The sequence below is a fragment of the Podarcis pityusensis genome (assembly GCF_964106645.2).
Source record: "Podarcis pityusensis genome assembly, chromosome: 4".
In the NCBI taxonomy this organism is placed as follows: Eukaryota; Metazoa; Chordata; class Lepidosauria; order Squamata; family Lacertidae; genus Podarcis; species Podarcis pityusensis.
The window spans coordinates 23,918,000-23,945,878 of record NC_138027.1 but is presented as its reverse complement, the minus strand read 5'-3'; the positions used below and the strand labels follow the sequence as shown (position 1 = coordinate 23,945,878).

General features: G+C 42.1%; 2 protein-coding genes and 1 long non-coding RNA gene across 7 annotated transcripts; 2 read left to right on the top strand and 1 right to left on the bottom strand.

Moving 5' to 3' along the window:
* Positions 1-20: 20 nt before the first annotated feature.
* On the top strand, positions 21-11,914 carry SKA3 (spindle and kinetochore associated complex subunit 3). 3 transcript variants are annotated; one of them, XM_081004177.1, is made up of 11 exons: positions 42-130; positions 277-358; positions 2,649-2,765; positions 3,083-3,147; positions 4,212-4,377; positions 6,520-6,862; positions 7,770-7,858; positions 9,183-9,349; positions 9,548-9,760; positions 9,909-10,030; positions 11,675-11,914. In XM_081004177.1, the coding sequence occupies exons 3-11, from the start codon at positions 2,663-2,665 to the stop codon at positions 11,679-11,681; spliced, it is 1,275 nt and encodes a 424-aa protein (XP_080860303.1). In that variant the 5' UTR covers positions 42-130; positions 277-358; positions 2,649-2,662; the 3' UTR covers positions 11,682-11,914. The 3 variants fall into 3 exon arrangements, with proteins under 3 accessions (XP_080860304.1, XP_080860303.1, XP_080860302.1); XM_081004178.1 differs by lacking the exon at positions 277-358 and having other exon boundaries at positions 21-130; XM_081004176.1 differs by having other exon boundaries at positions 89-358.
* A 582-nt stretch (positions 11,915-12,496) lies between these two features.
* On the bottom strand, positions 12,497-19,208 carry SAP18 (Sin3A associated protein 18). The gene is made up of 4 exons (XM_081004228.1): positions 18,900-19,208; positions 17,238-17,347; positions 16,039-16,161; positions 12,497-13,582 (listed from the first exon to the last, which is right to left on the bottom strand). The coding sequence occupies exons 1-4, from the start codon at positions 18,969-18,971 to the stop codon at positions 13,426-13,428; spliced, it is 462 nt and encodes a 153-aa protein (XP_080860354.1). The 5' UTR covers positions 18,972-19,208; the 3' UTR covers positions 12,497-13,425.
* A 149-nt stretch (positions 19,209-19,357) lies between these two features.
* LOC308476549 lies at positions 19,358-27,260 on the top strand. 3 transcript variants are annotated; one of them, XR_013985939.1, is made up of 3 exons: positions 19,358-19,452; positions 23,434-23,610; positions 25,401-25,736. It is a non-coding gene; the product is annotated as an uncharacterized lncRNA (long non-coding RNA). The 3 variants fall into 3 exon arrangements; XR_013985938.1 differs by lacking the exon at positions 25,401-25,736 and adding an exon at positions 27,016-27,260 and having other exon boundaries at positions 19,385-19,652; XR_013985940.1 differs by having other exon boundaries at positions 19,385-19,652.
* Positions 27,261-27,879: the final 619 nt, after the last annotated feature.

Sequence of the window (27,879 nt, the reverse complement as noted above, 5' to 3'; positions counted from 1 at the left end):
GGTTCACTGAAGAGGCGTGGAAAGTAAGCAAGGGCGGGGCTGGCTCGCTCGCTTCCCAGCTGACCAATCGCTGAGCTGGCAGATTCAAACGACGAGGCGGGAGAGGGGTGTGTGGCGTGAGAGAAAAGCGGTAGGAGTTGGAGACAGAGAGAGATTTACAGGAGCAATTCCACCCCACCCCGTTTGCTGGTCTTCAAAAAGGTCCCTTTTACTGGGCAGGAGTCTGCGCGCGTTTGTTTCTCGCCCCCCTCACCGTTTTATTGTTCCTGCCCGTAGGGAGAGGGGCTGTAAATACGTGTTAGTGAGCGGTCGTGTGGAAGAAGGCAGAGAAGTTGCAGGCTCCCCAAGCGTGGCAACGGTAAGGCTACTTTTTGTCTTCTGCACCTTTTAGGTTTTTCTTTAAAACGTGGGGAGGGCAAGTTTTGGAAAGCCTTAATAGTGGTTGAACAACATCATCAGTTCTTTTTAAGGTAGCATCTTAAAAAGCAGAGACATCACCTTGCCAACAAAGGTCCGTATAGTTAAAGCTATGGTTTTCCCAGTAGTGATGTATGGAAGTGAGAGCTGGACCATAAAGAAGGCTGATTGCCGAAGAATTGATGCTTTTGAATTATGGTGCTGGAGGAGACTCTTGAGAGTCCCATGGACTGCAAGAAGATCAAACTGATCCATTCTGAAGGAAATCAGCCCTGAGTGCTCACTGGAAGAACAGATCGTGAAGCTGAGGCTCCAGTACTTTGGCCACCTCATGAGAAGAGAAGACTCCCTGGAAAAGACCCTGATGTTGGGAAAGATTGAGGGCACGACAGAGGATGAGATGGTTGGACAGTGTTTTTGAAGCTATCAGCATGAGTTTGACCAAACTGCGGGAGGCAGTGGAAGACAGGAGTGCCTGGCGTGTTCTGGTCCATGGGGTCACGAAGAGTCGGACACGACTAAACAACAATTCTCCCAAGGTGGATGCAATGCAGCAATAAAATATACCATTAAGCATTCTAAGGTGTAAAGTGTGGTAATATAGATATAGAGTTTAGCAACATTAAAATAACAGCAGCATGTAAAACATTTCTTTTTATATAACTGGAAAGCGTGTTCTTGGATAGTGAGGTTACTAGGGGAGCGTTATCTTCAAACTCCATTAGGAAGCTTCCAAAGCATCTGTCTGGCCCTAGTATGCTGGACTAAAGAGGCCTTGGCTTGATCCACATTTTTAAGGATTTATAAAATGCTTAACGTGAAATATCAAAACAAAATTGCAAAGCATATTAAAAGTCATTCGTGGTAGATTGTATTGGCCATGGGCTAAAGTAATAATTAGCTGGAGGAAGGCCTGAGTAAAAAGCAGAGGTTTGAGTAGATGTCCAAAGCACAGGGCAATAGGTGCCTGTCTAATCAAGGAGGGGGCAGAATTTAATAATAATTGTACAACCGTACTGAAGGCCTTGTCAGTAGCTGCACACTGAGCACTTCATCTTTTGAGTGTGGAGATATAGCGGTCAAGGTGATCTACAAAAAAGCCTGCACCTGAGTTGTCTAGGACCTTATAAAAAGTTCAGTCTTGCAGTGCAGTGCCTACTCAGAAGAAAATTGCTTTCAGTGGATCTTACTCTCAGGAAACAGAGATTCTCAAGGACCACCTCTGCTGGAGGGTAGCAGCATGAGAACGGGTCTTTTCTACTGTGGCTTCCTGCTAGGAAATGCTCTCTCCCTCACCTTCATTAAATATCTTCAGGCACCAGGCAGAAACCTTTCTCCATAACCTGGCCTTTGGCTATTGTCTTATAATTGTGTTTGTATGTAAAATACATAATATGTATTTATGTTCTTGTTTTGCATTTTTATGTTGTGAACCGCCCTCTGAAGGGTGGTATACAAATATATTAACTAATAATAAAATATTTGAATCTGTTTGTTTAAATAATCACTGCCATTTATTCTTTATAGAAGGGCTCAAAGTCCTGAGCAAAATTAAAATGCACAGTCCCTGGCCTGAGGCTCACAAATTAGAATGCAGATGTATAGCTTAGATTAGCTACAATATACTATTCCATGCTTTATTCTGTAATAACATCATTTGTATATGGCATAGTAAAAGAGGCATCAAAGCCTTAAACAAAGCACACTAGCAAGCTGTAGCTACAGCTGGTTGCTTTTTGAGGAAGATATTCTTTGAATTATTAGGGTGATGGCTTTTCATAAAATTGCAGTGTTCTTTGGTACTTTATTTCAAAGGGAATGGAATTTCACTTCAACTTGAATCCAAAAAATATAATTATCAGTGATAATAACACACACAAACACAAAACTGTGGCATTTCCTATGCACTGAAAAGTCTCAGAAATGTCAGATCTTTGTGGGTGTTGTATCAATGGTAGCTAATGACAACACACAATATCCAGCAGTGTATGTGACACAAATTTATTCTGCTGCAGGTGTTCCTTGCATTAAACTGATTGTGAGGAAAGTCTCTTGCAAAACAACCAAATTTCCCAATGCTGAGCTGCTAAAACTTTATATTTATTTATTTATTTATTTATTTATTTTTATTACTCTTCTATGGCTTGTGTTCTGCCTATTTGTTGAAAAGTTGCTCTGTATTCTTTCTGCAAATTATGCCAATAGCAACAAAAACCTGATGCTTTGTCTAGGGTTTTCCTTCACTATGGACGTCAGCGGCATGTTCTTCAACAAACTGCGAACCTTAGCGGTCACTGTGGAAAAAGAGGCCGAGCAGCTGAAGCAGATTTTTCAGAGTGATGACACAGGTAAGGAAGACCCATGAAACTAAAATAAAAAATTACCTGGTATTTTATTATTTATTGTATTTTACATAGTATTCTATGGAATTCAAATTGTAATACAATAAAATATAAGAAATAAAATTGTAATTAAAAATCATACAGCATCTAGCACAGTGCATTGCTACAATGAGGTGGAAAATGGTCCAGCAAGACCATTAGTGATTTTTTCAAATTGTCCGTAGGAAAAATAGTTTGGGAACTGCTGTCCTGCAGAATACCTTAAAGATACTGAACTGTGTTTTCTTTCTAAATCCATTTTCATTTAAAAACATGGCTTGAAGAATTTGAAGAAGATTCACCAATGAGGTACTTACACGAACTGTTCTCTGAAGTCAGAACGCTAAAGGTACTTTTGATCCATTCTCCACAACCCCTGCTCCACCTTATAAAACTCTTGCTGTAATTTCACTGGTTATGTATTAGGTATGCCAAGTTCTAATTCACTGAAATTCTAAAGAAAGAGCTAGTCAGCATTGGTTCGAGTCCTACCTGGTACGACTCAAACCAATGGCTTCAAGTTACAAGAAAGGAGATTTCCAGCTATACATCAGGAAGAGGTTTCTGACAGTAAGAGCTGTTTGACAGTGGAAGGGACTGATCTCTCCTTCCTTGGAGGTTTTTAAGCAGAGGTTGGATGGCCATCTGTCATGGATGCTTTAGTTGAGATTCCTGCATCGCGGGGAGTTGGACTTGATCCTTGGAATCCCTTCCAACTCTACAATTCTCTGATTTTATGCACTCTGAAATAAAGGACTAAATGTAAGCATGAAGATAAGTCCTGTTTGGTAGTGAATGTTTACATTTCTGCATTTATGAAGTAAGTCACATTAGTAGTGAGGGGTAACGTTTGTTTTCTTCCTGTGTGCCAGCTATGATTCTAAATATGCAGGAAAATTAAAATACTTCTGTTAAGCTTGCACCAAATTATTCATCAGTGATATACAATGTTGGCTCTAATCCTCCAAAAGCATGTGGAGGAATACTGTATTTTTCGCTCTACAAGACGCACTTTTTCCCTCCTAAAAAGTATGGGGAAATGTGTGTGTGTCTTATGGAGCGAATGCAGGCTGTGCAGCTATCCCAGAAGCCAGAACAGTGAGAGGGATCGCTGCGCAGCGATTCCTCCTGCTGTTCCAGCTTCTGGGATTCAGAATATTTTTTTTCTTGTTTTCCTCTTCCAAAAACTAGGTGTGTCTTATGGTCTGGTGTGTCTTATAGAGCGAAAAATACAGTATATCATTCATATTTTGTAGAAGAATTTTTTCCCTTCGTTTTTAAAAAAGAACCCTTTGTTGCTGCTTTTCTGTTGGCAATAATAAAAAACTGATGTCATAATCCTGCCATACTGCTTGCTGACCTATACAAACTGTTCAGTATTGTCTAAAGATAAACTCTTTTTTTTAATTGAAGAGTGATGCTGATAATACTCTTTGTAAGAGTTCTTCAGAAAGAGATGCTACATATTATTTCTTGAAAGCCACTAAAGTTTTGATGAAACAAACTTCAACAGATCTTGGGAAAATAAGAGACTTCTTCCAGAAATATGGCTACAAACCCATTGTTGGCGAGGATGCAGGTAACTATGAATATATTCCACATTTCACTTATCGCTGTATGTGCATTTTTAAAATTAAAGAACATATTGGGTGTTTTTACAGAATGCAATAGAAGCTTTCAGCTTGGAAATTACTAATACTTTTGTTGCATACTCACTCATTCCAGTCATCCTCCTTTTTTATTCTAGTGTAAAATGTGCTCGGAATCCTTTTAATTAAAAGCTCTGACTTATATAACTGCTATATGCCTATAAGTACTGAAGCTGTGGAAGCTATATCCTTTAATGTAATTCTTTAATATACTTCCGAGGTTTCTGCCCAAGTGTCTCTTGCTGTGTTAAGATTTGCATAATAAACCTTCCATCCAGTTGCAGATACTGCCCACATTGAATTGCTTTCAGTGGTGTTTGCATTCAAGTGTGCATCCATATTCTGGTGTAGCTAGTCAGGTTTACTTTTCTTTCTTTTTTAAGCTGCATTCGACTGGTAGAGTTCCTTGTTTCCTAACTATGCTTAGGAGCTCTGGAATATATTATGTACCTCCCTCACTACTATTTCTTCCTATTATCCATGAAATTCCACTCCTCTTCTATAGTTTGCTATACCATTATTAAGGGTAAAGGGACCCCTGACCATTAGGTCCAGTCGTGACCGACTCTGGGGTTGCGGTGCTCATCTTGCTTTATTGGCTGAGGGAGCCGATGTACAGCTTCCAGGTCATGTGGCCAGCATGACTAAGCCACTTCTGGTGAACCAGAGCAGCACATGGAAACGCCATTTACCTTCCCACCGGAGCGGTACCTATTTATCTACTTGCACTTTGACATGCTTTTGAACTGCTAGGTTGGCAGGAGCAGGGACCGAGCAACAGGAGCTCACCCCATTGCGGGGATTCGAGCCGCCAACCTTCTGATCGGCAAGTCCTAGGCTCTGTGGTTTAACCCACAGCGCCACCCGTGTCCCCTATACCATTATTAGTATATATCAATCCTCACAATGGTTTATTATTATTATTATGTAGTAACCAGGCTTTATTATAATTTCTTTTATAGTCAGTTTGAACTAGAATTTTAATTGAGTTTGCAAAGCTTGACTACAAGAGAACAGGGTGGATAAAAATCTATGATTTTCTTTTAAAACAACAGATTTTTAAATTTTTTAATCAGATTTTTAAACTTAAATGCTTTTGGAGAAAAAATCATTCTAAAGATATTTTTCTATTTAAGTTATAATCCAAAGGCTATTCATCAGGAAAAAGGGATTTGTTTTAAGTTTTTCATGTGTGCTAAAACTCTAAGATTTATTTATTTTTAATTGTTTAACCACATCAGTTAACAAACATGGATACATATGCTATAATGTTATTGTTTCAGTTAAATAAATTGTTTAAATTGTTATTAAGGAAATGATTATTTTTCTCCTTCCAATAAAGTACAGCAGAAAAGTTGTCAAAATTTAAACAGTTAACTTATTAAACCTCACAATAATTTCATAATTATCTGTCTATGTATTTCTAATAGTATAACCAAATCAGTAATTTTTGATATAACTGTAAAAACTACTCTGAAAATTTATTATTCCAAAAATGAAACCTTCATCTGGTTGTAAATATTACGGTAATACCGGGAAGAATTAGTCTTCTTGTAAAAAAGAAAAAGAAAAAAGATTATTTAAATCAGTCTTGCTGACTAGTGATTTAAATCGATTTGATTTAAAACAAATCCACCCTACAAGAGAATCTGCTAAATATTAAACCACATAGATTTAATATTGTGCTAATTGTGCTAGATTAGCATACTGTGCTAATACTCCTGATCTCCTGCAATTAGGAGATCAGCAATGTGGAAATGGCTATAAGCAATTCAGTCTTTTTAAAAAGTTGGGGTTTATTATTATTTATTTTTTTATTAAAGATTTTCTTGTTTTACAAAAGTGTTTGCAATGTCTCTCTTGTATTTTTTCCCCCATGTAACATTTTTACAAATCAGTTTCATTTGTTGAGACATTGGGAAGAAAAGGGGGAAAGAGGTGGAGGAGGGGAAAGATGGGTGGGGGTGGGGGTGGGGGACGGTGTTACTATTTTACTTAGTATATGTAGGGTTTGGTGTCAGCGTTTAAAGTTGGTTATTTTTGAAACTAAGCAGATTATCTTTTTAATAAAGCAAAACAGGATGAAGCTGAAATTAACCCTGAGTCTACATCTGCTGAAGAAGAGCCCAAAATCCTTGATTTTCCTGAACAATCATCTGCACCTCATGCTCTGCTGCAAATTCCACAGCTTTCTGATTTTGGCCTTTCAAAATATGCTCTCCCAAGTACTTCAGGCATCTTGCATAATCAGCCCACATATGCACAGAAAGAGGAACCGAGAGTGGATTATTTTGAGCGTTTATCACCCAAGGGAGAACAGTTTCGTATCTATGGGTATAAAATGGGTTTGAATGATGATACCACAAGTTTAGTGGTAGATCAAACCATCTTCCTACTCAATCCCAAAAACAGTAGGTAAGTGACATCCTCTGAGAGTTACAAAAATACACGGGTTCTCATTTCTGTCTGACACTTTCCATCCTTGAGGTGATCGGCCAGCAGATTTGCAGATTTTGTGTGCACACAAATATTTAGTGGGAGGAGGGTGAGACTTGCTGCTACCCTCTAATGGCACCATCATTTTAGAGCAGTAGTCTTCAACCTTTTCTGACTCAGAACTGCACCCCCCCCCTCCCCGTTTTAACCCAAGTATGCACTTGGAGACTCATTTTTTTCCTTTTTAAAAAAAACATGTTTATACGGTGCTGGTACTCCTGTTGCAATCTATCTTGAATCAGGCTGAGCCCAAGTAGTGGGTTCTGACCCCCCAGCTGGAAGACCAATTAACCATTTACTCTTTTTTTGAGATTTTTTAATTCTGCCTTTTGTACAAAACACTTTCAGCTAATGGTTTCCAGTTTAAAAAAAGAAAATGCACAAAATAACTATCCCCTTCCGGACGCCATCAGTAATAACCTAGCACTGGGGAGAAGAAAAGCAAGCCCCCATCTCCCCATCCAACCTGTGATGGGACTGTGGAAGAGAGTTGAGCTATCAGAAAAGATGGTCGCAAGTGTGGGTGATGGATCTGTGTTGAAGTCATGAAAGAGGGAGAGTAGAGGGCATCTCCTTGAGCCTCTTTAATAAACTGCAGTCTCCCAAATATTTGAGTGCATGTACTTTGTAAAGTTCCCTTCCAAGAGGCTTACGGTCTATAATTCAACACAGGAGGAATGGGATGGAAATGGAGACTGGGGTAAACAAGAAAAATGTGTCTATTTTATTTTACTTGTGCTTAAGTTTGTTCCCCTCTGCCCATTCACAATTACTGAAAAGAGAAGGGAGTTGATATGATGTGACATTATTTTTGTCTTATCCTTAGGCAAGCTAATAATAAGCCGAGTGAATCTGCAGTGGAATTGGAATCAAATAAGAACCTAGCTACACCTAAGCAAAAGAACAAATTTTGTGGTAAGCCCTGTGTATTCAGATTAGGCTAGTGATTTCTTTTCCGTAAGGAACCCTTCAAATGCCCTAGGCTTGTAACTAAAGAGATTCCAGAGTATAGGGTCCGAAGGCATGTGAGGCTGCTACCTAGCTGGAACTTGGCAGGTCTCCTGGGAACACGTGTGCCGTGGGGGTCTGTGAGCTAGAAGAAAAGTAATGAAAGTAAAGAGTTATCCAAAGTGAGCCTGTGGAGGCCTGGTTTCAGGGATATTCCAGGCTCTCTTAATCAGTTTTCTTTAAAAAGAAGTAATAGTCTTTCTTGTGTGAGCCTTTGCTCAGAAGTCAGTCTCATTTTAATAGAGATTATTCCCTAGAAATTGTGTTTAGAATTGCAGCCTAATAAGTAAATCTGTTCTTCCAGTGTTTTGACCAATCGGTACAAAGAAAATAACTGGGAAGCGCATTTATTTAGAAATTGAATAAAAAATATTTTTAATTGATATTTCATACAGTTGAATAACTTACAACATCTTGGGCTATCCAAATATAGGTTGAAACTGTTCTGCACCCCCTGCCCTTAAAAACCTTTATATACTGCCTTTCTGTCTAGAAAAAGGTTCAAGGCAGCTCACAAGTTTCATAAAAACAGTCTAAGAAAAACAAAGAACAGGCAGAATGAAAGCTGAAATAAAATCTAGTAAGCAGCTCCAATTTAAAACCAGAAGCAAAACAAAACAATTGCCTATTCAACACACCTAAAGGCTGCTGGAATGAAAAATGTCTTTGACTTCATTCAGGAAGGGGATAGGTTCTGGAGCCTAGAGGCAACCAACCACATGAGATACCACCATCAGTTGAACATCAGATGGTGGGACAAGCAGGAGGGTGGCCCTAGTTGATATTGAAGGAGGCGGCAGCCCTTTAGATAATTTGTTCTCAAGGTGGGCACCATGTTGGCTGCCCCAGCCTAAGGTCATATCCAGTACATTGAATTTGGCCTGGAAATGGACCAGAAACCACTGAAGTGGGTATGAACTGAGAGAGTGATGACAATTTATCCCGATAAGGAGTTTCAGAATTTGGGAAAACTTGTTTCTGGCAATCTGATTTCATTATCTGAATGTAACTGTTCAGAGGCATGTATCAAATTCTGCTATGCAGAAAGGCCAAAAGCTTGCATTCACCAGTGATGAAAGTTTCTATAGCATTCAGATATAAATCTCTGGGTCCAGTGAGAACTCTTCATTCATGGAAGTGTGGTCCTCAGTTCTGCATTTTCATCCTTTTACGCCTGAATGAATTTGTAGACTATCTGTGTGAAATTGCCAATCATATACTGTGTTTTCAGATGACGATTATATGGCTTCACCCGCTGCACCCGAGTTCTGCACACCTGGCTTGAAGATTCCCAGCAGAAAGGATGCCATATCCCCAGAGAGTAATAAATTGGATGCCTCTAATCATATGACAGAAACGTCTCTTCCAGATACAGAGTCTCTGATAACAAAACCTAAAGTAAGGACTGAGTTTTTATTTTGTAAATGAAATGGGTCTCTTAATGGGACTTCTGCACCATGCTGTACTCATAGGAAAAGCTTTTAACAATGAAGATCTTCAAAGGATGTCTTAACTGCCTGATTTTTAAAATAAAAAAAATTGTCCTTGTATTTCATTATCTGAACATTGCAATTCTTTGGGTCTTTTTCCTTACAGCAGACATGTGTCCCAAATAATACAGTTGTTGGATACGGCACTGTTCCGCATGTCCCTCATTCAGACAAGTATCTGGAGTGTCTTGAACCACCTTCAGCAGCACTGGATAGGCTTGAAGAACTGCTTCCTCCAGAAATATCAGATTACAGTAGCCTGTTCAGTTCCCCTCCTCCTCCTCCTGAAATAACCGTGATTCCAAGGCAGATTTCTCAGGTGAACAAGTTAAACCTTCCTGCTGCTAATGCAGATTTTGACATTTTTGCCAGCAAATTGTTTTCCTTGTGCATGGAAAGTATAAAACTTGGAAAGGTCCACGCTTCTCCAACATCATCTACTTAATTATTATTATTTTTTGTTACAGATCTTGTCAAAATACAATCCAAAGGTAGAAGCATACAGATCACTGGAAAAGGGGACTCGTGTAGGAATTGCTACACAGTTTGAAAAACAGCCTGTTCTTGATACTGGGAACAAAGAAAACAGGTGAGATTTGAGCATGAGGTATTCCACACACACCTGTCTGGCTTTTCCAGACACTCGGTGGAAGTAGCATTGTACTATGTGCAGGCATATGAGGCACTCGCTGCCCCTTGCAAAGGTCTGGCATTAGTAGGTAGATTTGTGGTATGGTGTTTTAAACCAGTGGGTATTGCCCCCTTGATATTGAGGGACGATTTCCAATCATCGTGGGAAAGGGAGGTCATTAATGAGGTTCAATCCTGCGGATTGTCTCTCCTTTACTTTGAGTCCATGGCGTACAATCAAGCTAGAGTTGTGATCTCCCGGAGACTGAGTGACATTGCCAGACAAGAGGACATAGCCCAGGTAAAACCAGGGATGTTCCTAGGGGACCAGATTTATCGGACCATACCAGCCCCCTACCTTGCAGAAATCCACTATGTGGAATACCGTAGACTCCTTACAGCAGCTAGATTAAATGTCCTTGACTCTGCGATATTGTGGGGAAGGTACAGGGGAGTACCATACGCCCAGAGAACCTGTCATTGTGCCATGGGTGTGGTTGAGTCCACCGAACACATTCTCTTGACTTGCCCTTCTTATGCAGAGCTTAAAATTTTATAGACCCACTCTTATGTCAATTCAGCTTCCTACCCGGAGAAAACCAGGTTTTACACTTGCTGGATAACGCCACTAGAGCTATACCTTCCTTGGTGGCCAAATTTCTCTTCTTAGCTTTTAAGCGTCGCAAGACTATAATTGACTGTATTGATATGGGGCTACCTGTTTAGCCCATTTTAGTGTTGACTAAGTTTTAAAATCTTCCTGGATGTTTTTAACTGTGTATTGACAAAATGTACTTTTTTCTGACTGACGGTCGAATAAAAAGGTTGTGGCATGGTGTCCAAAGAACAGGACCCCTACTCATCCCTGCCTCTTGCTGTATATGTGGGTTTGCACCCAGCCACAATTCCAACCCACCACATGGCATCAATGAAAGCTAGCTGCCTGGGAACTCTCCTGCAACCAGTCATAGTTCTTGGAAACACTGTGTGGATACGGAGCTACTGCCAATATCTTGTTGAAGTTTTAAGATTCAGTATATATTAAGAATAGCTCTGGATCAGGCCAGCGGCCTGTCTAGCCCAGCATCCTGTTCCCACAGTGGTAAACCAGATGCCTATGGGGAAGCCCAAAAGCAGGATTTGAGCATAACAGCACTCTTCTGACTTGAGATTCCTTGCTGCTGGCATTCAGAGGCAAACTGCGGCTGACACTGGAAGTAGAACATAGCCACTGAGAGCCTTATCAGTGTCTAATAGAAAGGAGGACAGACTGAAAGGTGGGATTGGGCTAACTGAAAATCCCATTACTCAAATCAGCTCTCGTTGCCTGGGCATGACCCAGGTTTATTGGAGGAAAAGGTGAACAGGAGTTCAAAGACTGGTAAAGAAGGAATGCAATGTGTTTCCACTTTCAGACTTAGCAGTTCAATACAAGAGTGAATTTTTAGACATTTAAAAAACAAAACAAAAAACAAGATGGCTGTCCTTTCGTCAAGACCCCTATGAAATGAATACAAATGGGCATGTTTCAATGGAAGTCACTTGAACATAGTGCCAATATTATAATTTAACGGCTTTGTTTGTTTTTTGATTACATTTGCAGAAAGTAATATGGATGAAGGCTATGACTTGGCTTTTTAGAGGCTGCTATAATGAAGATTGTCCAGCAAACTCCATGGGAAAATATCAGAATATTTATTTCTAACCGTTTGGCAACCAGTTTAACTAAAACTATAGTCTCTTCTTTCATTTCCCCAGAGACCCCCAAATACATTATGAAAACCTGTATCTCCATGCTAATGGAAGTTAGGACTGCATTTATTAAATATTTGTTTAAATTCTGCTTGTGAGCTGATACATAAGGATTGTAGAAGCGAGGGGGAAACAGTTAAGAGTGGCCTACTCTGCTGCCCTGCTCTTAAACTAATTTGATCTTTGAATCCACCCTCCCCCTGCCCGCAAATTTTCTGCATATTTTTAGGACTGCGGGAGTTGCCATTGTGGTTTTTTAAATTTGATATTTTTTTTATTAAAAAAAGTTAGATGGAACATTCAGGATTGTAAGTGTTCATACTTAACCATGGTCTGTTACCAATGTTTCAACATAGTATTAAGAAGGCATCCACATATGTGCTGTAGAGGGGACCCTGGAGCAGATTTGAGAGGCTGCAGAAGTCCCACTGTACAATACCCCATATTTTTGTTATGGGTAAAACCCCCACCAACGTTTCAACTAAAGCAATCCTGTTCTATCATGATTGAGAATGTTTTCAATTTTATAGCAAGCAATTCATGAGAGAATTGCATCTTCAGTCTACAGCATGTGATGTAATGTCTAGACAAAAGGGCAGGTGGGCAAGCAAGCAACAAGAAAACTTCCAGCTTTTGTTTTTGATAGCAACTGCTATCATTGTCACGAAACACATTTTACAAAGCTATGTCACTGCTTTTATTTTTACAAGTTTTAAAAAATAAAATTATTTAACAAGGACTTAATTATATCAAGACAGTCATACAGCTGTGGAAACCTTGCCTGTGGAAGATTTTTTAGAACTTCCCATTTTTAAGGATGTAACTTCCAGTTGAAGCAACAATTGCATTTTAAATTGGGAATACGTTAAGTGGTTCAAATCCTTTCGTAGTCAAAACCAGAAGCAAAAATAGTAGCCCTCCTGGTCGCACTTACACATCAGTGAATAAAATAGGGTGTAATATTACAGGTGTTAAGCTGCCATGATTTCCTTCTATTATGACTAATTTCAGGATGCTTTTCAACAAACCTTGACACTTCTGTCCATCTGATAGTGTAAGTCCTACTACAGCTGTATTAGGGTGAATATTTTTGCACAATGAATATGCAATTATTGAGCACAGATGTTGTGCTCACCGCATTGGCAATCCCATCATCTACACCCAATACTTTGTACCTGGGAAAATGCAGCTCTCCCAGATTGCGTTGTAGACTCTGATTTCTGACAAAATAGGTACTTTACGGATGTTCAAAAAGATGTTTCTTAAAAGGCAATCTTACAGTGCGCTTATGAAATACCTCTCATTTAATCTTTCCACACTATAGGTTGGCCTTAGAATATATACGGTTTCAAATACCTCAAGACTGCTTGTGGTGTTTTAGCCAAACATTACACACTTTAAGAAACACTGCAGTGTCTGGTTTTCAGCTATTCAGAAAACGAAAACCTAGCAGAGAGCAACCTTCTAAAAATATACAGTAACATAATTTCAGTATTTCTACAACTTAACAGGTTTTCTAGTATTTTCACTTTGCATTAAAAAAAACAAGCCGTTTGTAATCTGTATGACCATGTAGTGTGGTCATTAGAAGAAAGCAAAATATTAATAAGGTCTCATGCGACCTGATGGAGGTGGTGCTCGATTTGGGGGAGTAATTGCTATGTCCAGGTAATCCCCTATCTGGAACTTCTGAGACTGCAGAGTCATGGAATCATCTGTGCCCTTTCTGCCTGACATTGTACTGCCAATCTCTTTCACCCTGTAAAAAAAAATTAAGACCAAAATAAGAACATGAGCCATATCTTTGTTCCACCTAGTCAAGTACTGTCTCCTGTGATCAGCAGCAGTGGGTTTGGTAGCTTTAAATTAGAGACACTTAGAAAAGTGCAGATATAAGTACAGGTAACTGCCAACTTAGTAAAGGTAAAGGTACCCCTGCCCGTACGGGCCAGTCTTGACAGACTCTAGGGTTGTGCGCTCATCTCACTCTAGAGGCCGGGAGCCAGCGCTGTCCGCAGACACTTCCGGGTCACGTGGCCAGCGTGACAAGCTGCATCTGGCAAGCCAGCGCAGCACATGGAACGCCGTTTACCTTCCCGCTGATAAGCGGTCCCTATTTATCTACTTCCACTTGGGGGTGCTTTCGAACTGCTAGGTTGGCAGGCGCTGGGACTGAGCAACAGGAGCGCACCCCACCGCGGGGATTCGAACCGCCGACCATGCAATTGGCAAGTCCTAGGCGCTAAGGTTTTACCCACAGCGCCACCCGCGACTGCCAACTTACATGGGGATAAAACCAAAACCACATATAGTCAACACACTGCGTGCAATTTGGGTGGGGGTTGAATTTCCAAAGGTTTTCTTTTCCTGGATGTCCACCCTGTTTTTACACACCCCTTTTTGAAAATTCTACGCACATAAAGATAATTTATTATTTATACCCCGCCCATCTGGCTGGGTTTCCCCAGCCACTCTGGGCAGCTTCCAACTGAATATTAAAAACAATACAGCATTAGACATTAAAAACTTCCCTAAAGAGGGCTGCCTTCAGTTATCTTTTAAAAGTAAAATAGTTGTTTATTGCCTTGACATCTGCTGGGAGGGCGTTCCACAGGGCAGACGCCACTACTGAGAAGGCCCTCTGCCTGGTTCCCTGTAACCTTACTTCTCGCAATGAGGGAACCGCCAGAAGGCCCTCGGCGCTGGATCTCAGTGTCCGGGCTGAACGATGGGGGTGGAGACGCTCCTTCAGGTATACAGGACCGAGGCCATTTATGGCTTTAAAGGTCAGCACCAACACTTTGAATTGTGCTCAGAAACGTACCGGGAGCCAATGCAGATCTCTCAGAACTGGTGTTATGTGGTCCTGGCGGCCACTCCCAGTCACCAGTCTAGCTGCTGCATTCTGGATTAATTGCAGTTTCCAGGTCACCTTCAAAGGTATCCCCACGTAGAGCGCATTGCAGTAGTCCAAGCGGGAGATAACCAGAGAATGCAGCACTCTGGTGAGACAGTCCGCGGGCAGGTAGGGTCTTAGCCTGCGTACCAGGTGGAGCTGGTAGACAGCTGCCCTGGACCCAGAATTAACCTGTGCCTCCATGGACAACTGTGAGTTCAAAATGACTCCCAGGCTGTGCACCTAGTCCTTCAGGGGCACAGTTACCCCATTCAGGACCAGGGAATCCCCCACACCCGCCCACCCCCTGTCCCCCAAAAACAGTACTTCTATCTTGTCAGGATTCAACCTCAATCTGTTAGCCGCCATCCATCCTCCAACCGCCTCCAGGCACTCACAAAGGACCTTCACTGGTTCTGACTTAAAGGAGAGGTAGAGCTGGGTGTCATCTGCATACTGATGAACACCCAGCCCAAACCCCCGATGATCTCTCCCAGCGGCTTCACATAGATATTAAAAAGCATGGGGGAGAGGACGGAACCCTGAGGCACCCCACAAGTGAGAGCCCAGGGGTCTGAACACTCATCCCCCAACACCACTTTCTGGACACGGCCCAGGAGAAAGGAGCGGAACCACCGTATAACAGTGCCCCCAGCTCCTCAAGACGGTCCAGAAGGATGTTATGGTCGATGGTGTCAAAGGCCACTGAGAGATCCAGCAGAACTAGGAAACAGCTCTCACCTTTGTCCCTAGCCCGCCGGAGACCATCAACCAGCGCGACCAAGGCAGTTTCAGTCCCATGATGAGGCCTGAATCCCGATTGGAAGGGTTCCAAATGGTCCGCATCCTCCAGGCGTGCTTGGAGTTGTTCGGCAACCACCCGCTCAATCACCTTGCCCAAGAATGGTAAATTTGAGACTGGGCGATAGTTAGCCAAATTGGCTGGGTCTAAAGATGTTTTTTTAAGAAGCAGCTTAATGACCGCCTCTTTCAGCGGGTCTGGGAAGGCTCCCTCACAGAGGGAAGCATTCACCACCCCGCAGAGCCCATCGCCCAGCCCTTCCCGGCTCGCTTTTATCAGCCAGGATGGGCAAGGATCAAGGAGACAGGTGGTCGGTTTCACTTGTCCAAGCAGCCTGTCCACATCCTCGGAGGTAACAGATTGGAATTGATCCCATATAACAGGACTAGACAGAACTCTAGCACTCTCCCGCCCTGGCCCTGCTCCCACGGTGTATTATAATTCCTATGAAGAATTTCATTAGAACTTTTCAGATTTTGCTACAATTTGCATCTACTGACTCCAGTGACTATTTTACCTGTAACCAGGCCTTTTAAGATCTGTGAAGACTATTGCAAAGTTAAAATGTGTGCCCTTTTTCCTTGCTTCCGGGTAGACTTCTTTCACTAAACTTGTCAGTTCTTTTAGAGTTGCATCCATCCTGGAAGAAAAGCAGCATTTTAAGTCATATAGTATCCCTAGATTTTAACATTGTGATATTAAGTCAAAACTCTTAAGAGGTCAGTGAACTGCATCAAGAACTACATCTCATTTTAGAGATTTTAGAACAAAGGATTAGTCTGAGTTTATTTTATATAGGACAAAGAACTATTAGACTATGGCTATGCCATAACCTAAAATCCAGAATGAGTGTCTTGTTGTTCAACTGCTCTTTGTCGATTTGCAGAACACTCATGCAGAAATCAACAGCATTAGGAGCAAGAAACATAACTGTAATTTTGCATCTCGGTCACATTCCAATTTGGACCAGGGCATTTGCTGGGTGAGAAGTGCCATATGAGACACTCCTCCTGACCCAGCAAGCACTCTGGGCTAAAAAATAGGCTGCACCGCATTCACAAAGGTGCTGTAGATACAAGCTTCCTCTTCTCATTCAACAGATGGCCCATAAGAAATGGGAGGACAACCAAAAGACCTTAGTCATTGTTCCACAGGAAAAAAGCAGTACTGGGAAGTTTATCTCCCAACTGGCTGGTACAGTGGTACCTCGGGATGCGAATGGGATCCGTTCCAGAGCCCCGTTCGCATCCTGAACAGAACGTAAGACGCAACAGCGCATGCCGCGTTTTGCCGCTTCCGCGCATGGCGTCATTTTGAGTATCTGCGCATGCGTGAGCGGCAAAACCCAGAAGTAATGCGCTCCGTTACTTCCGGGTTGCCACGGAGCGAAACTCGAACGCGCTCAACCCGAAGCACATTCAACCCGAGTTATGACTGTATTTGTCAATAACGAGGACTGCAGAAAACAGAGTAAGAACAGGATGCATTCCACAAGTGCTCTACTCCAGACTGTCTAAAAGAAGAGGTGGCAGAGATTCTGGGCCTTCAATACCTGAGGCAAAAATATCAAAGCTTCACCAGTTCATGTTTGGCCTTTCATCTAGCAATGAAAAAAACAGCCTCTGTCCAGTGGAGGAGTGTGTGGAAACCCACCTTCAGTTACCACACCAAAATTGCTACAAGTGGAGAAGTGCAGCTCAGACTGCTGCCACTCACCAGGTATAGATCTGCAGTTCACTGGAAGGTACGTTTCCACGGGCAAACTCATCCATTCGGTGATGGCGCCCATTATTGGTGGTGAAGACCCTCAGAAGGAGGGGGCAGGTCTGTAAGGCAAAGAAGAGACCATTCACTTGCTGCAAAGCAAGCAACGAATGACAACAAAGTCCCTACATCACATACAAGAATGGTTTTGTTTTCTACCTACATTTTTATACAACACTTTTAAATTATTTCTTATGACCAAATCCTTAATGTACCGTAATGGGAAAAGACTATCCTTTAATCAATACTTGGCAGCTAAAATTATCAAAGGGGGGGGGGGAATTCAAGACCTAAGATTAAATTTGAGATTGTTAAGTACTCTTAAAAAATATTTTCTAACATTTAATTGCATTTTTTCTTTTAATTTTCATAACAAAAATCCAACACCTTATATACCTTAAAGTGGAACAGGGATCTGTTTAATCTATGATCAACCATCCTGAGGGATTTTTTTTACAATGAATAAGTGTATAAATTTTATGAAATAAATAATAACAAAAGTGGCCCTTTCTGTAACGTTTGTTGTTATTTATTTCATAAACTTTATACACCACTTGACTAAGAAACCTCAAGGCACTTAAGTGGAACCTTTTTTAAATCTAGAGGTACTTGGAATTTTCTTCATATGTAACGGACTTGTGCTTGGGCTACAAAACTGTAGGATATAATTACAAAGTTTAGCAAAAACTGTGGCTAAATAAAGGTTGAGACTTTACTTAATTAACTGCTCAAAAGATGTTCCAATCAATTCACCTGCATAATATGTGAGTCGTTATTTTATGTCAATTCTCTTATAGTGTAATAGGCAATGCTGCTGTTTTATGTCTGGATATTTCTTATTTAGATTGTCTTCTGCATGTGTATATCTTCTGTACTCTCATTCCTTATACAGTGGTGCCTCGCAAGACGAAATTAATCTGTTCCGCGAGTCTCTTCGTCTTGCGGTTTTTTCGTCTTGCGAAGCACGGCTATTAGCGGCTTAGCAGCTATTAACGGCTTAGCGGCTTTAAGAAAAAGGAAACAAACTTGCAAGACGTTTCGTCTTGCGAAGCAAGCCCATAGGGAAATTCGTCTTGCGGAACGACTCAAAAAACGCAAAACCCTTTCGTCTAGCGAGTTTTTCGTCTTGCGAGGCATTCGTCTTGCAGGGCACCACTGTATACTTTTATTACTGTTTTGTATCTACATATTAAAAAAAAAAAAGCTATTGCATCTTAGCCCTTTCCCATTAGACATAATATCCCATGGATATAAAAGCAAACCAAAGTGGAAAAACTGAAGTTTGCTATTGGAAGCCTTTTCGGGGGGGGGGGGGGAGACCGCTTGTGTAGACACACCCCTTCCCACTTTTTCTACCACCACTTAGACAACTTATCTAAACCAGCGTTTCTTCAGCCATAAAATAGGACACACACACACAAGTAAACGGTATGGTTGAGAAAAAAGCACCTCTTAGTTCACCAATGCTAAACACTGAACGTCTGAGCAGGCCATCACGAAGAGTCTCCCAACAGGTGAACCAGCCCTCCCTGTGAAGCATACACGCTGCTGCAAACGCGGGCGTGTAACGTGTGAAAGCGCCCTCCCGCCTCTTCCCCCAGCTCCTCCCCACACCTTCTCACGATCGATAGGCTTCTCGGGCTCCTTCTTAATCTCCTCCTGAGTAACGCGAGACTCCACCGCCATCTTGCTGTCTGGTCGGACCGACCTCCGTGGAAGCGACCCAGCGAAGCGAAAGGGGAGAAGCGGCAGCCAAGGCTCCGGTTCCAACCCACAAGCCGCACCTTCCTCCCCGCCGCAAGTTCTCCCCCACCCCAAGAGCCCGGGCGTCCTCTCTACCCGCCTCTTCAGGCTCCGCTGAAGCAAGATGGCGGCGCCCACGGGCGTCAAGCTTGCTTTTGGAACCGCGGCGACGGCGGCGGTGGCCCAAGTTCTCGCGAGGTCTAAGAAACAAAACGTTGCGCTTCAGAGGCAAAGCTGCTTCGAAGTGGCCAATAAGGATTCGCTCCGCTACGGAGGCGCGGAGATCCTGGGCGGAGATTGGGGCGCGCGGGGCTGGGGGCGGGGCAAGAGTTGCGGTTGGGGGAACTGAAAAGAGAGGCTGGGGGCTGTTTGTGAGGCGTTCTGCCGCGGGAAACGCGGGCTTGGCGGGGACGCGTGTCTGGAGGTGCAATTTCACACGTTCAACCCCCCTTTGTTATTCGGACGTGCATTATACACCGAAAACATTTAGTAATTGAAAGCTTTAATTTTATATGCACTGTAAAGAGTACACATGCCCAATATATACCATCGTCATTATAATTATTCTTTGTTACCCAGTCTTCACCCCAACGTCCCCGGGCAAGTTACAACAGTTAAAACGTGGTATGAAAAACAGTTTAAAACGACTTAAAATTGCCGAAGTGAAGTGGGTCCTAAAAACACGCATCTGGAGTGTCAAAAGAAGTACATGATTTATAAGGCGCAGTGCTTTATAGAGTGTCGGTCTTAGGATAGTGTCAGCCTATGAGCGTATAAAGTTCCATGCGTCAAAATACCAGCTTTGATCGCACTTCAGTGCCCTCACAATATCTCCCTAACCCTTTGCATTTACAAGTAGTAAACATTATTTTTACTACTGGTAAAACTGTTCCAATAAAAAAATTCATACACATGTAGGAAGAAAGCAACTCCCAAGTATCACAATTCAGCAAGCAAAACCATCTCCGGGACTTGTTTTCTTTTTGCATAATAGATAGAATCTCAATGAAATGTTTACTAAAAGAAAAAATACAGGAGAATATGCGGACTCTAAGTCTGCCTTGAGTTCCCAGCATGAGGGAAACACACTATATTGTACAGCATGGGTGGGATGACTTTAGTTTTGTGTGACATACTTTTCAACAATGAAATTTATAAAAGACTTACCGGTAATCTGGGTAGGCACCTTTTGTTATTGGATAGTGGGCCTATGCCTTTAAATGGCTAACTGGCAGTCAGAAATTCAGCTGTACATCTTTTATGAGCAATTCAATTTGACATTGTTAGCTAAGTTTCACAGGAGCTGCAAGGTAACCTTGAGGCATTGTCTATGCAAATCATTTTACAGAAAATTTTCTTTTACTTGATACTAGCAATTGTTGGTGATCTGGAGTACTTTGTGGATAAGCTAGAGGGCACTGAAGTATATTTCCACGCTTAGCTGCATAAGGAAGTTGCAGACTCAGAAGGCACTGCATTAAACAACCTATTTTATTGCTGTTTCTTTCCTAATTGAAGAGAGAGAGAGTGTGTGTAACATGTTTACACCTGAAAAGTGTTATTCATCTTCTTGGAAGGTAGTAGAAGTCTCCATATTGCTTTGGCAAAAGCTGTTGGGACTTCTATGGCTCTGCCTGCCGTTTTCCCCAATCCTTTTCTCTGAAGCTCTGTGGCACCTTAAAAAACTAAATAGATTTTTTATGTAGGACAGTTCTCTTTCTTCTAGCAGGTAACCCTCCCTGAGAAATGTCATCAAGAGACACCAGTTTGTTCTTTCGCAACGTTCTTGTAATATATATCTCATTAATGCTGAGGCCTTTAGTGACAATATTTCTTTCCTCTAATAATAGCTCTTCGGAAGTATTTTAGGAATCTGTCATGCAATTAAGGATGTGCTTTGTTCAGAATAAAAAAAAAGAGGGGGTTGATTGTTTATAGTAGTAAATGTGTGTTTTAAAAGAGGGGGGTGGAGTAGGAACACAGGAAATCAATTCCTCATACAGCATGAATCACTTACATTCTTGGCAGCCAAGCTCAAGTTTACAAGAATGCTCAGTTTGATCAACTTCCTTCGAAATATTGTAAGCTGAGAGCACAAAAGTGGTTGGGGAGAACAGAACAGGAGAAAAAAGATACATGCATGGATCTGTGTAGAAGGCTTAACAAATGACAAGGAAGCAGTTAATGTAGTAAATAAATGTTCTTGCTCAAAATATGTTGCAAATTTACTATTGAACTAGTGGTCAGGTGAGCAAAGAGCAAAAAGGTATACTCCTAAAGCTTTTTTGCATTGCAGAAATGGGAGAAGAAGTGAGAGCTGAAAATCAAGTTCACATTTTGAATGTGTTGCCCATTATGATTCTGCTTAAAGGCATTATTTTGCCCATTGTTGTTGTTGTTTAGTCGTTTAGTCGTGTCCGACTCTTCGTGACCCCATGGACCAGAGCATGCCAGGCACTCCTGTCTTCCACTGCCTCCGCAGTTTGGTCAATCTCATGCTGCTAGCTTCAATTCTTCGGCGATCAGCCTTCTTTATGGTCCAGCTCTCACTTCCATACATCACTACTGGGAAAACCATAGCTTTAACTATACAGACCTTTGTTGGCAAGGTGATGTCTCTACTTTTTAAGATGCTGTCTAGGTTTGTTATTGCTTTTATCCCAAGAAGCAGGCGTCTTTTAATTTCGTGCCTGCTGTCACCATCTGCAGTGATCATGGAGCCCAAGAAAGTAAAATCTCTCACTGCTTCCATTTCTTCCCCTTCTATTTGCCAGGAGGTGATGGGACCAGTGGCCATGATCTTCGTTTTTTTGATGTTGAGCTTCAGACCATATTTTGCACTCTCCTCTTTCACCCTCATTAAAAGGTTCTTTAATTCCTCCTCACTTTCTGCCATCAAGGTTGTGTCATCTGCATATCTGAGGTTGTTGATATTTCTTCCGGCAATCTTAATTCCGGCTAGGGATTCATCCAGCCCAGCCTTTCGCATGATGAATTCTGCATATAAGTTAAATAAGCAGGGAGACAATATACAGCCTTGCCGTACTCCTTTCCTAATTTTGAACCAATCAGTTGTTCCATATCCAGTTCTAACTGTAGCTTCTTGTCCCACATAGAGATTTCTCAGGAGACAGATGAGGTGATCAGGCACTCCCATTTCTTTAAGAACTTGCCATAGTTTGCTGTGGTCGACACAGTCAAAGGCTTTTGCATAGTCAATGAAGCAGAAGTAGATGTCTTTCTGGAACTCTCTAGCTTTCTCCATAATCCACCGCATGTTTGCAATTTGGTCTCTGGTTCCTCTGCCTCTTCTAAATCCAGCTTGCACTTCTGGGAGTTCTCGGTCCACATACTGCTTGAGCCTTCCTTGTAGAATTTTAAGCCTAACCTTGCTAGCGTATGAAATGAGTGCAATTGTGCGGTCATTACTAAGAGGCAAAACTGGAGTCAATTCCAGCTGAGCCAATTCCAGACGAGAGTACCTATATTATATATATATATATATATATATATATATGCATCATTTTTAAGTATACATTTAGCGTGTTTTATGTATATATCTAAAAGGGTAAATTATGAAGCGTTTCTAAATTGTTTGGGCTGGTGAACAATCAGTAATGCAACAAGAAACTGAGTAAATGAGTAAGAAATAAAGCACAACGGAGCTAAAATACCTACTTCCCATAAACACTGATGGGATCTGAGAACTGCACATGACTAACTCAGAAAGAGCTCATTGGGTTGCGTTGTACAGCTCATTGAAAATACCATCTCGGTGTGTGGTGACGGGGGGGGGGGAGCAAATTCCATACCACAGATGATTTTAAAAGGTTTTGAAAACAAAACTGCTAGTAAGGCTCTGGTGGTGGGAACATCCCATGCCTGGACTTCTGCTAATGAGACATTCCTGTTGAAAGAAAAAGATATTGCACAGTGGTAGAAGATCTGCCTTGTGGGCAGATTCAATCTGCAGGTAAAGCTGGAAGAGACTCAAACCCTGGAGAGATGCTGCCAGTCACTGCAAGCAATTCTGAGTTTGAGGGACAAATAGGCTGATTCAGTATAAGGCAGCTTCTTATGTTCCTGTGTTTTTTGTTCCAGAAAGGAGGGATTGCATGTTCTGCTGGTTTCCCCCCAGCTCCTTTGCTCCTTGAAAATCTGCTCTGGAAGGTTTGGGGACCCTCCAGAGAAGCATGAGAGGCAGTGGGTGGGGAGAAGAGATTGGCCAAAAGAATCTGTTGCCTCTGCTTGATCCAAATTCCATCCTTGAATGGGAGCACACAGAGGACTAGTTGGGATCCGAGGCATATTTTTATAGATTTGGTGTCGCTCCATGTACTGTTTCATTTCCCCCCGTTTTGAAAAAGGATATGATAAAAGCTCTGCATCTCCTTTACATCTGCAGGTGTAGCAGTGGATGTGCTGGACCGTTTGTCTTTCCTTGGTAATGGACTGGATGAGAGCCAACAAAATGAAGCTCAGACAGGAGAAGACCGAAGCACTCTTTGTGGGTGGTCAAGGACTAGAATGGATGGGAGATGACCTGCTCTTGATGAGGTTACACTCCCACAGAAAGGAGCAGGTATGTAGCTTGGGGGTACTTGTGGATTCATTGCTGTCCTTTGACGGTCAAGTGGCCTCGGTGGCTGGAGTGCCTTGCATAAGTGGCCCACTACGCCCCTATCTGGCCAGGGGTAGCCTAACTTCTATTGTCTATACTCTGGTAATGTGTTGTATCTGGGGCTGCCTTGTGGAATTCAGCAGCACTGGATGTATTTAAATGAGGAATTATAAAATTCTAGAATAGAATAACACAGTAATTCTTTCCTGTATAACTAGGTTGGGAAGGGGTAGAGGAGAAAAGGTTTGCCAGAGCTCTTTATCCACCATGGAGACCCCCACTATGCTTGTGTGAAATCCTTTGGGCATAGATCTACTGCTGGCATTAACTAGTGTTAAGCCCTGAAACTGGGCATTCCAGGGGTGGGACAGAATCAGCCCTAAATCTGTTTGATCCATGGAGGCTGGTTCATTAGGGCATATGGGGCAGTGTCCCACCAGTGTCAAGCTTTTTATTTCTTGCTGCCATCACAGTGAGGTCTTCTGGTCATTCTGAGTTAACTGGGTGACCTGCTTTATTTTAGACAGCCAAAATGGACTTGTAATCAACCAGAAGGGCTGCTGCTGTGTGAGGTTAAAGTATTTACTGTTATTTTAATGCTTGTCTTTCTGCCAGCAAATGCCTTAAGTCACTGACAGCAATGCTTTCTTATGTATGTTTACCCATAAACAAGACCCACTGTGTTCAGTGAGGCATACGCCCAGGTAAATGTGCCTAGCAATGCAGCCTGAATGAAGCAACTCTACTCTTAAGCTTCCATATAAATCACTCAGAGCTCAATTTATTGATCCACACAAAAACATTTTAATATTTTTAACTGTTAATTTTAATTGTTCTCAGTAGTTTTTACTGATAATTTTAATATTTATTGTAAACCAATTTGAGGCTTTATTACAATCAACAGTATGTAAATTTTGATAATTAATTAAAAAGAGAACTAAGGTGGCAGTTCTGGCTCTTGTCAGGAGGGCCCCCACAACTAACAAACCAAGCTAAACTCTGGCACCAGCAATAGCTTTGAGCTTAGAAATCTGTCTAATGCAGTAGTTTGCAAACTCCCATATACACCCCAGTCCTTTTGAAAAATGCTGAAGGTCTTGGCAGACCACTTAGGGTATTTCTGCCCACTGCAGTGATTGTGATACCCTGTGCTATATGCTGTATGATTTTAAACTCTATTTTTTTATGCTTTTATTTTTTTCTATACTGTATTTTGTAAAGAAATAGAATTCAAATTGTAATACAGTATAAGAAATAAAAGAAGCCATACAGATACCATTAAAAAGGAGTACGACTATAGAATGAGGGATGTGTCATCGCCTGTTTTCAACCACAAATCCACAAGTGTGCCCCCGACCACCTGAATGAACCTTGTGGACCACAATTTGGGAACCCCTGGTCTAATGCTTTCACGTACTTCTGCATGGGAGAATAAGGATGCAGTCATGAAATCCTTCCACTGAAAAATATATATCGTCTTTCCACAGCTGTGGTTTTATTTCATCACAAGAGGCGCACGTGCTTAGAACATAGAAGAATTGTGGGAGTTCCTTGCCTTATGGTGACATTTCCGTGGGGAAAGGAAGAACACAATAATAAGATTCACTGACTATGTGTGCATATATTAATTCCTGTAAAATAGTCATTGGAAGTCATGCTTCCATTTCTCCTGAAACCCAGGAGAAAAATAATTATTCTGTTGTAAATATTTGGCTGGAGGGTTTTTGTAACAAACCTTAATGTTTTCATAGAAATCAGCGAGTGACTAATGCTTGGGAGCTGACTGAATTCATTCCAAGACCAAGAGTTATGAAACTGTGCTTTGAGCTAGCTTCCTTTCACATTACCACTCTGTCAAGTAGAGCCCTGACCTTTCAGGACCACCCTCTTCAGGAATGGAGGTCATTCTGCCTGCATCCTGTCTCACGAAGGCACACCCCTCCCCCTCCAAGTGCAAGAGAGTTTCTGCTGCAGACGGACTGTGACATTCTGCTTCCCTGTACAGATTCTGCTATGGATTTATGTTTGCCAGTGAAACACAACAGTGGTGAAGCGAACATGAATAAAAACACACACAGCAAAAGCAACACAGTACTGTAACAGTCTTTCACTTGGAAATGCATCATGAGCTACTGAAATAGACGGCAGAGGAGCTGGAAGTGTACCATTAATAGACAAGCTGCATCTTCCTTACTTAGATACGGTGTGGTATGATACTAAACTGAGCACTATTTCTGGGGTTCTCTTCATCTCTAGCAGTGTTTCTCTACTAACTTGTGATGCTTTTCTTAGAGCCAGTTCCCTGTGTTATCCTCTGTTCGGAGGCTAGGCCAGCGCTGCAAAACCTCAAGCCGAGGGGTTGAAATGTGACCTCTCAGAACCAAGTCACACCTCTCACTGGCACTATTTTTCAGCCTCCTTAGTTTTTTTTGCCCACCTGGACTGTGTTCTTGAACTCTCAATTATGCTTCTTGCCTGAATGGAGGATAGACAGAGGCATCTGAGAGTTTGCAAAACCAGCCTATTGTATAAAGATGAAATTTACATTAGGTGCGCCCCCCTCGACCCCCACGGAAGGTTGTCCAGAAGGGAAGGTCGCCCACTGTCTCCAAACTGTTCCCCACCCCTGATAGGTACATCTGTCAGGTTCCATTTTTAACTCTGTACTCCAGTTTAGGAGGCCTTCTGCCTACCTTGTAAATGCTATAACCAAGGTAAAAGTAAAGGTAAAGGGACCCCTGACCATTAGTTCCAGTCGTGGACGACTCTGGGGTTGCGGCGCTCATCTCGCTTTATTGGCCGAGGGAGCCGGCGTACAGCTTCCGGGTCATGTGTCCAGCATGACTAAGCCGTTTCTGGCTAACCAGAGCAGCGCACGGAAACGCCGTTTACCTTCCTGCCGGAGCGGTGCCTATTTATCTACTTGCACTTTGATGTGCTTTCGAACTGCTAGGTTGGCAGGAGCAGGGACCGAGCAACGGGAGCTCACCCCGTCTCAGGGATTCGAACCGCCAACCTTCTGATCGGCAAGTCCTAGGCTCTGTGGTTTAACCCACAGCGCCACCCGTGTCCCTTTTATAACCAAGGACCCTTCTCTAATCTGGTTTAAACTACTCAGAATCACTATCTGCTCTGAAAATGACCCTTGCCAGCAGGAAACAATCAAAGCATCTCAACTTGCCATGCTACCTTTGGCACTTCCTTGATCACTCTTATCTATCCCCCTGCAATTCAATTCCTTCTCACTTACTTCTACAGGAGTAACAAACACATTTGAACATGTTGCAGGTGGCAGATTTTGGCGGTACCGGTAAAAAACATAAATTGCCATATTTATTATAATAATTAACTTCTTTTTACCTCTAGGAAAGGCAGCCGCTTGGATTTTCCCCTTCAGGCACAATAATATCTTGTGCCATCTCGTCTTCGAACAACCACACTCACCTGGGTCAATCAGTAACCATGAGTCAGACAAAGGTAAAACAAAGCTTTGTTTTCTGTATGCAGATGTGCCTTGCTTGGAGTGCCTGTCTGTTACACAAGGGCTGCTGCTCTGGCCAGAATGCCCTGCCTTGCCAGAGCATAGATAATAAACTGATGCTGAGCTGAAATCCCTGAGTGGCTCCTGTTTCCCAAAAATACAGTCCCAGCCATGTGATAACTGGGTCTCAAGGGCACACAGCCATTTTAAAGGAAAAAGAGTTACCACTACTATGAGATAACTTTTCCTCCTAGTTTTTCAGGTCTTATGATTTTGCTTAAAACCAGTAAATAAAAAAATAAGAAGTTACTGTGCTGAAAAATATCTACAAATCACCCACCTGCTCACTCATCAACCTGTAATCCCTGTTATTGCCTGATTTATCTTTCCTGGAATAGATTGCAAACCTCTGTAGCAAGGGCTATGCTACTCCTGTACAGGATCTGGGACACAGTGCTAAAGCCAGTGATGTTTTCTAGAGGGTTGCATTTGCGTTGGATCCGAGCATGAATTCCCTTGCTCTGTTTATCTCACTTACCTTAAATGGCTGCTACCAGGACAAACAGCATCGCTCCCATGTAGCCTACCCTTCTTGGTGAAAAGCAGGCGAGCAAATGTTTGCGTAGTAAATAGCTTCAAGTTGCATGACAAGATCACACCCATATTTTAACTTATTTTAACCTTCATTTTCAAACCTTATTTCTTCTCCGTTTGGTAAAGAATGGGGAGGGAGGGGATTTTTCTTTCTT

Bases quoted from the DNA above. Each gene is read 5' to 3' on its own strand.
- SKA3 (XM_081004178.1), top strand. From the start codon at position 2,663: ATGGACGTCAGCGGCATGTTCTTCAACAAACTGCGAACCTTAGCGGTC. The intron at 7,859-9,182 runs GTAAGCCCTGTG...CTGTGTTTTCAG, and splicing joins GCAAAAGAACAAATTTTGTG to ATGACGATTATATGGCTTCA. The intron at 9,350-9,547 runs GTAAGGACTGAG...TTTTCCTTACAG, and splicing joins CTCTGATAACAAAACCTAAA to CAGACATGTGTCCCAAATAA.
- SAP18 (XM_081004228.1), bottom strand. From the start codon at position 18,971: ATGGCGGTGGAGTCTCGCGTTACTCAGGAGGAGATTAAGAAGGAGCCC. The intron at 16,162-17,237 runs GTGAGTGGCAGC...CTTTTCTTCCAG, and splicing joins GAACTGCAGATCTATACCTG to GATGGATGCAACTCTAAAAG. The intron at 13,583-16,038 runs GTAAAATAGTCA...TTTTTTTTACAG, and splicing joins CTTAAAAGGCCTGGTTACAG to GGTGAAAGAGATTGGCAGTA.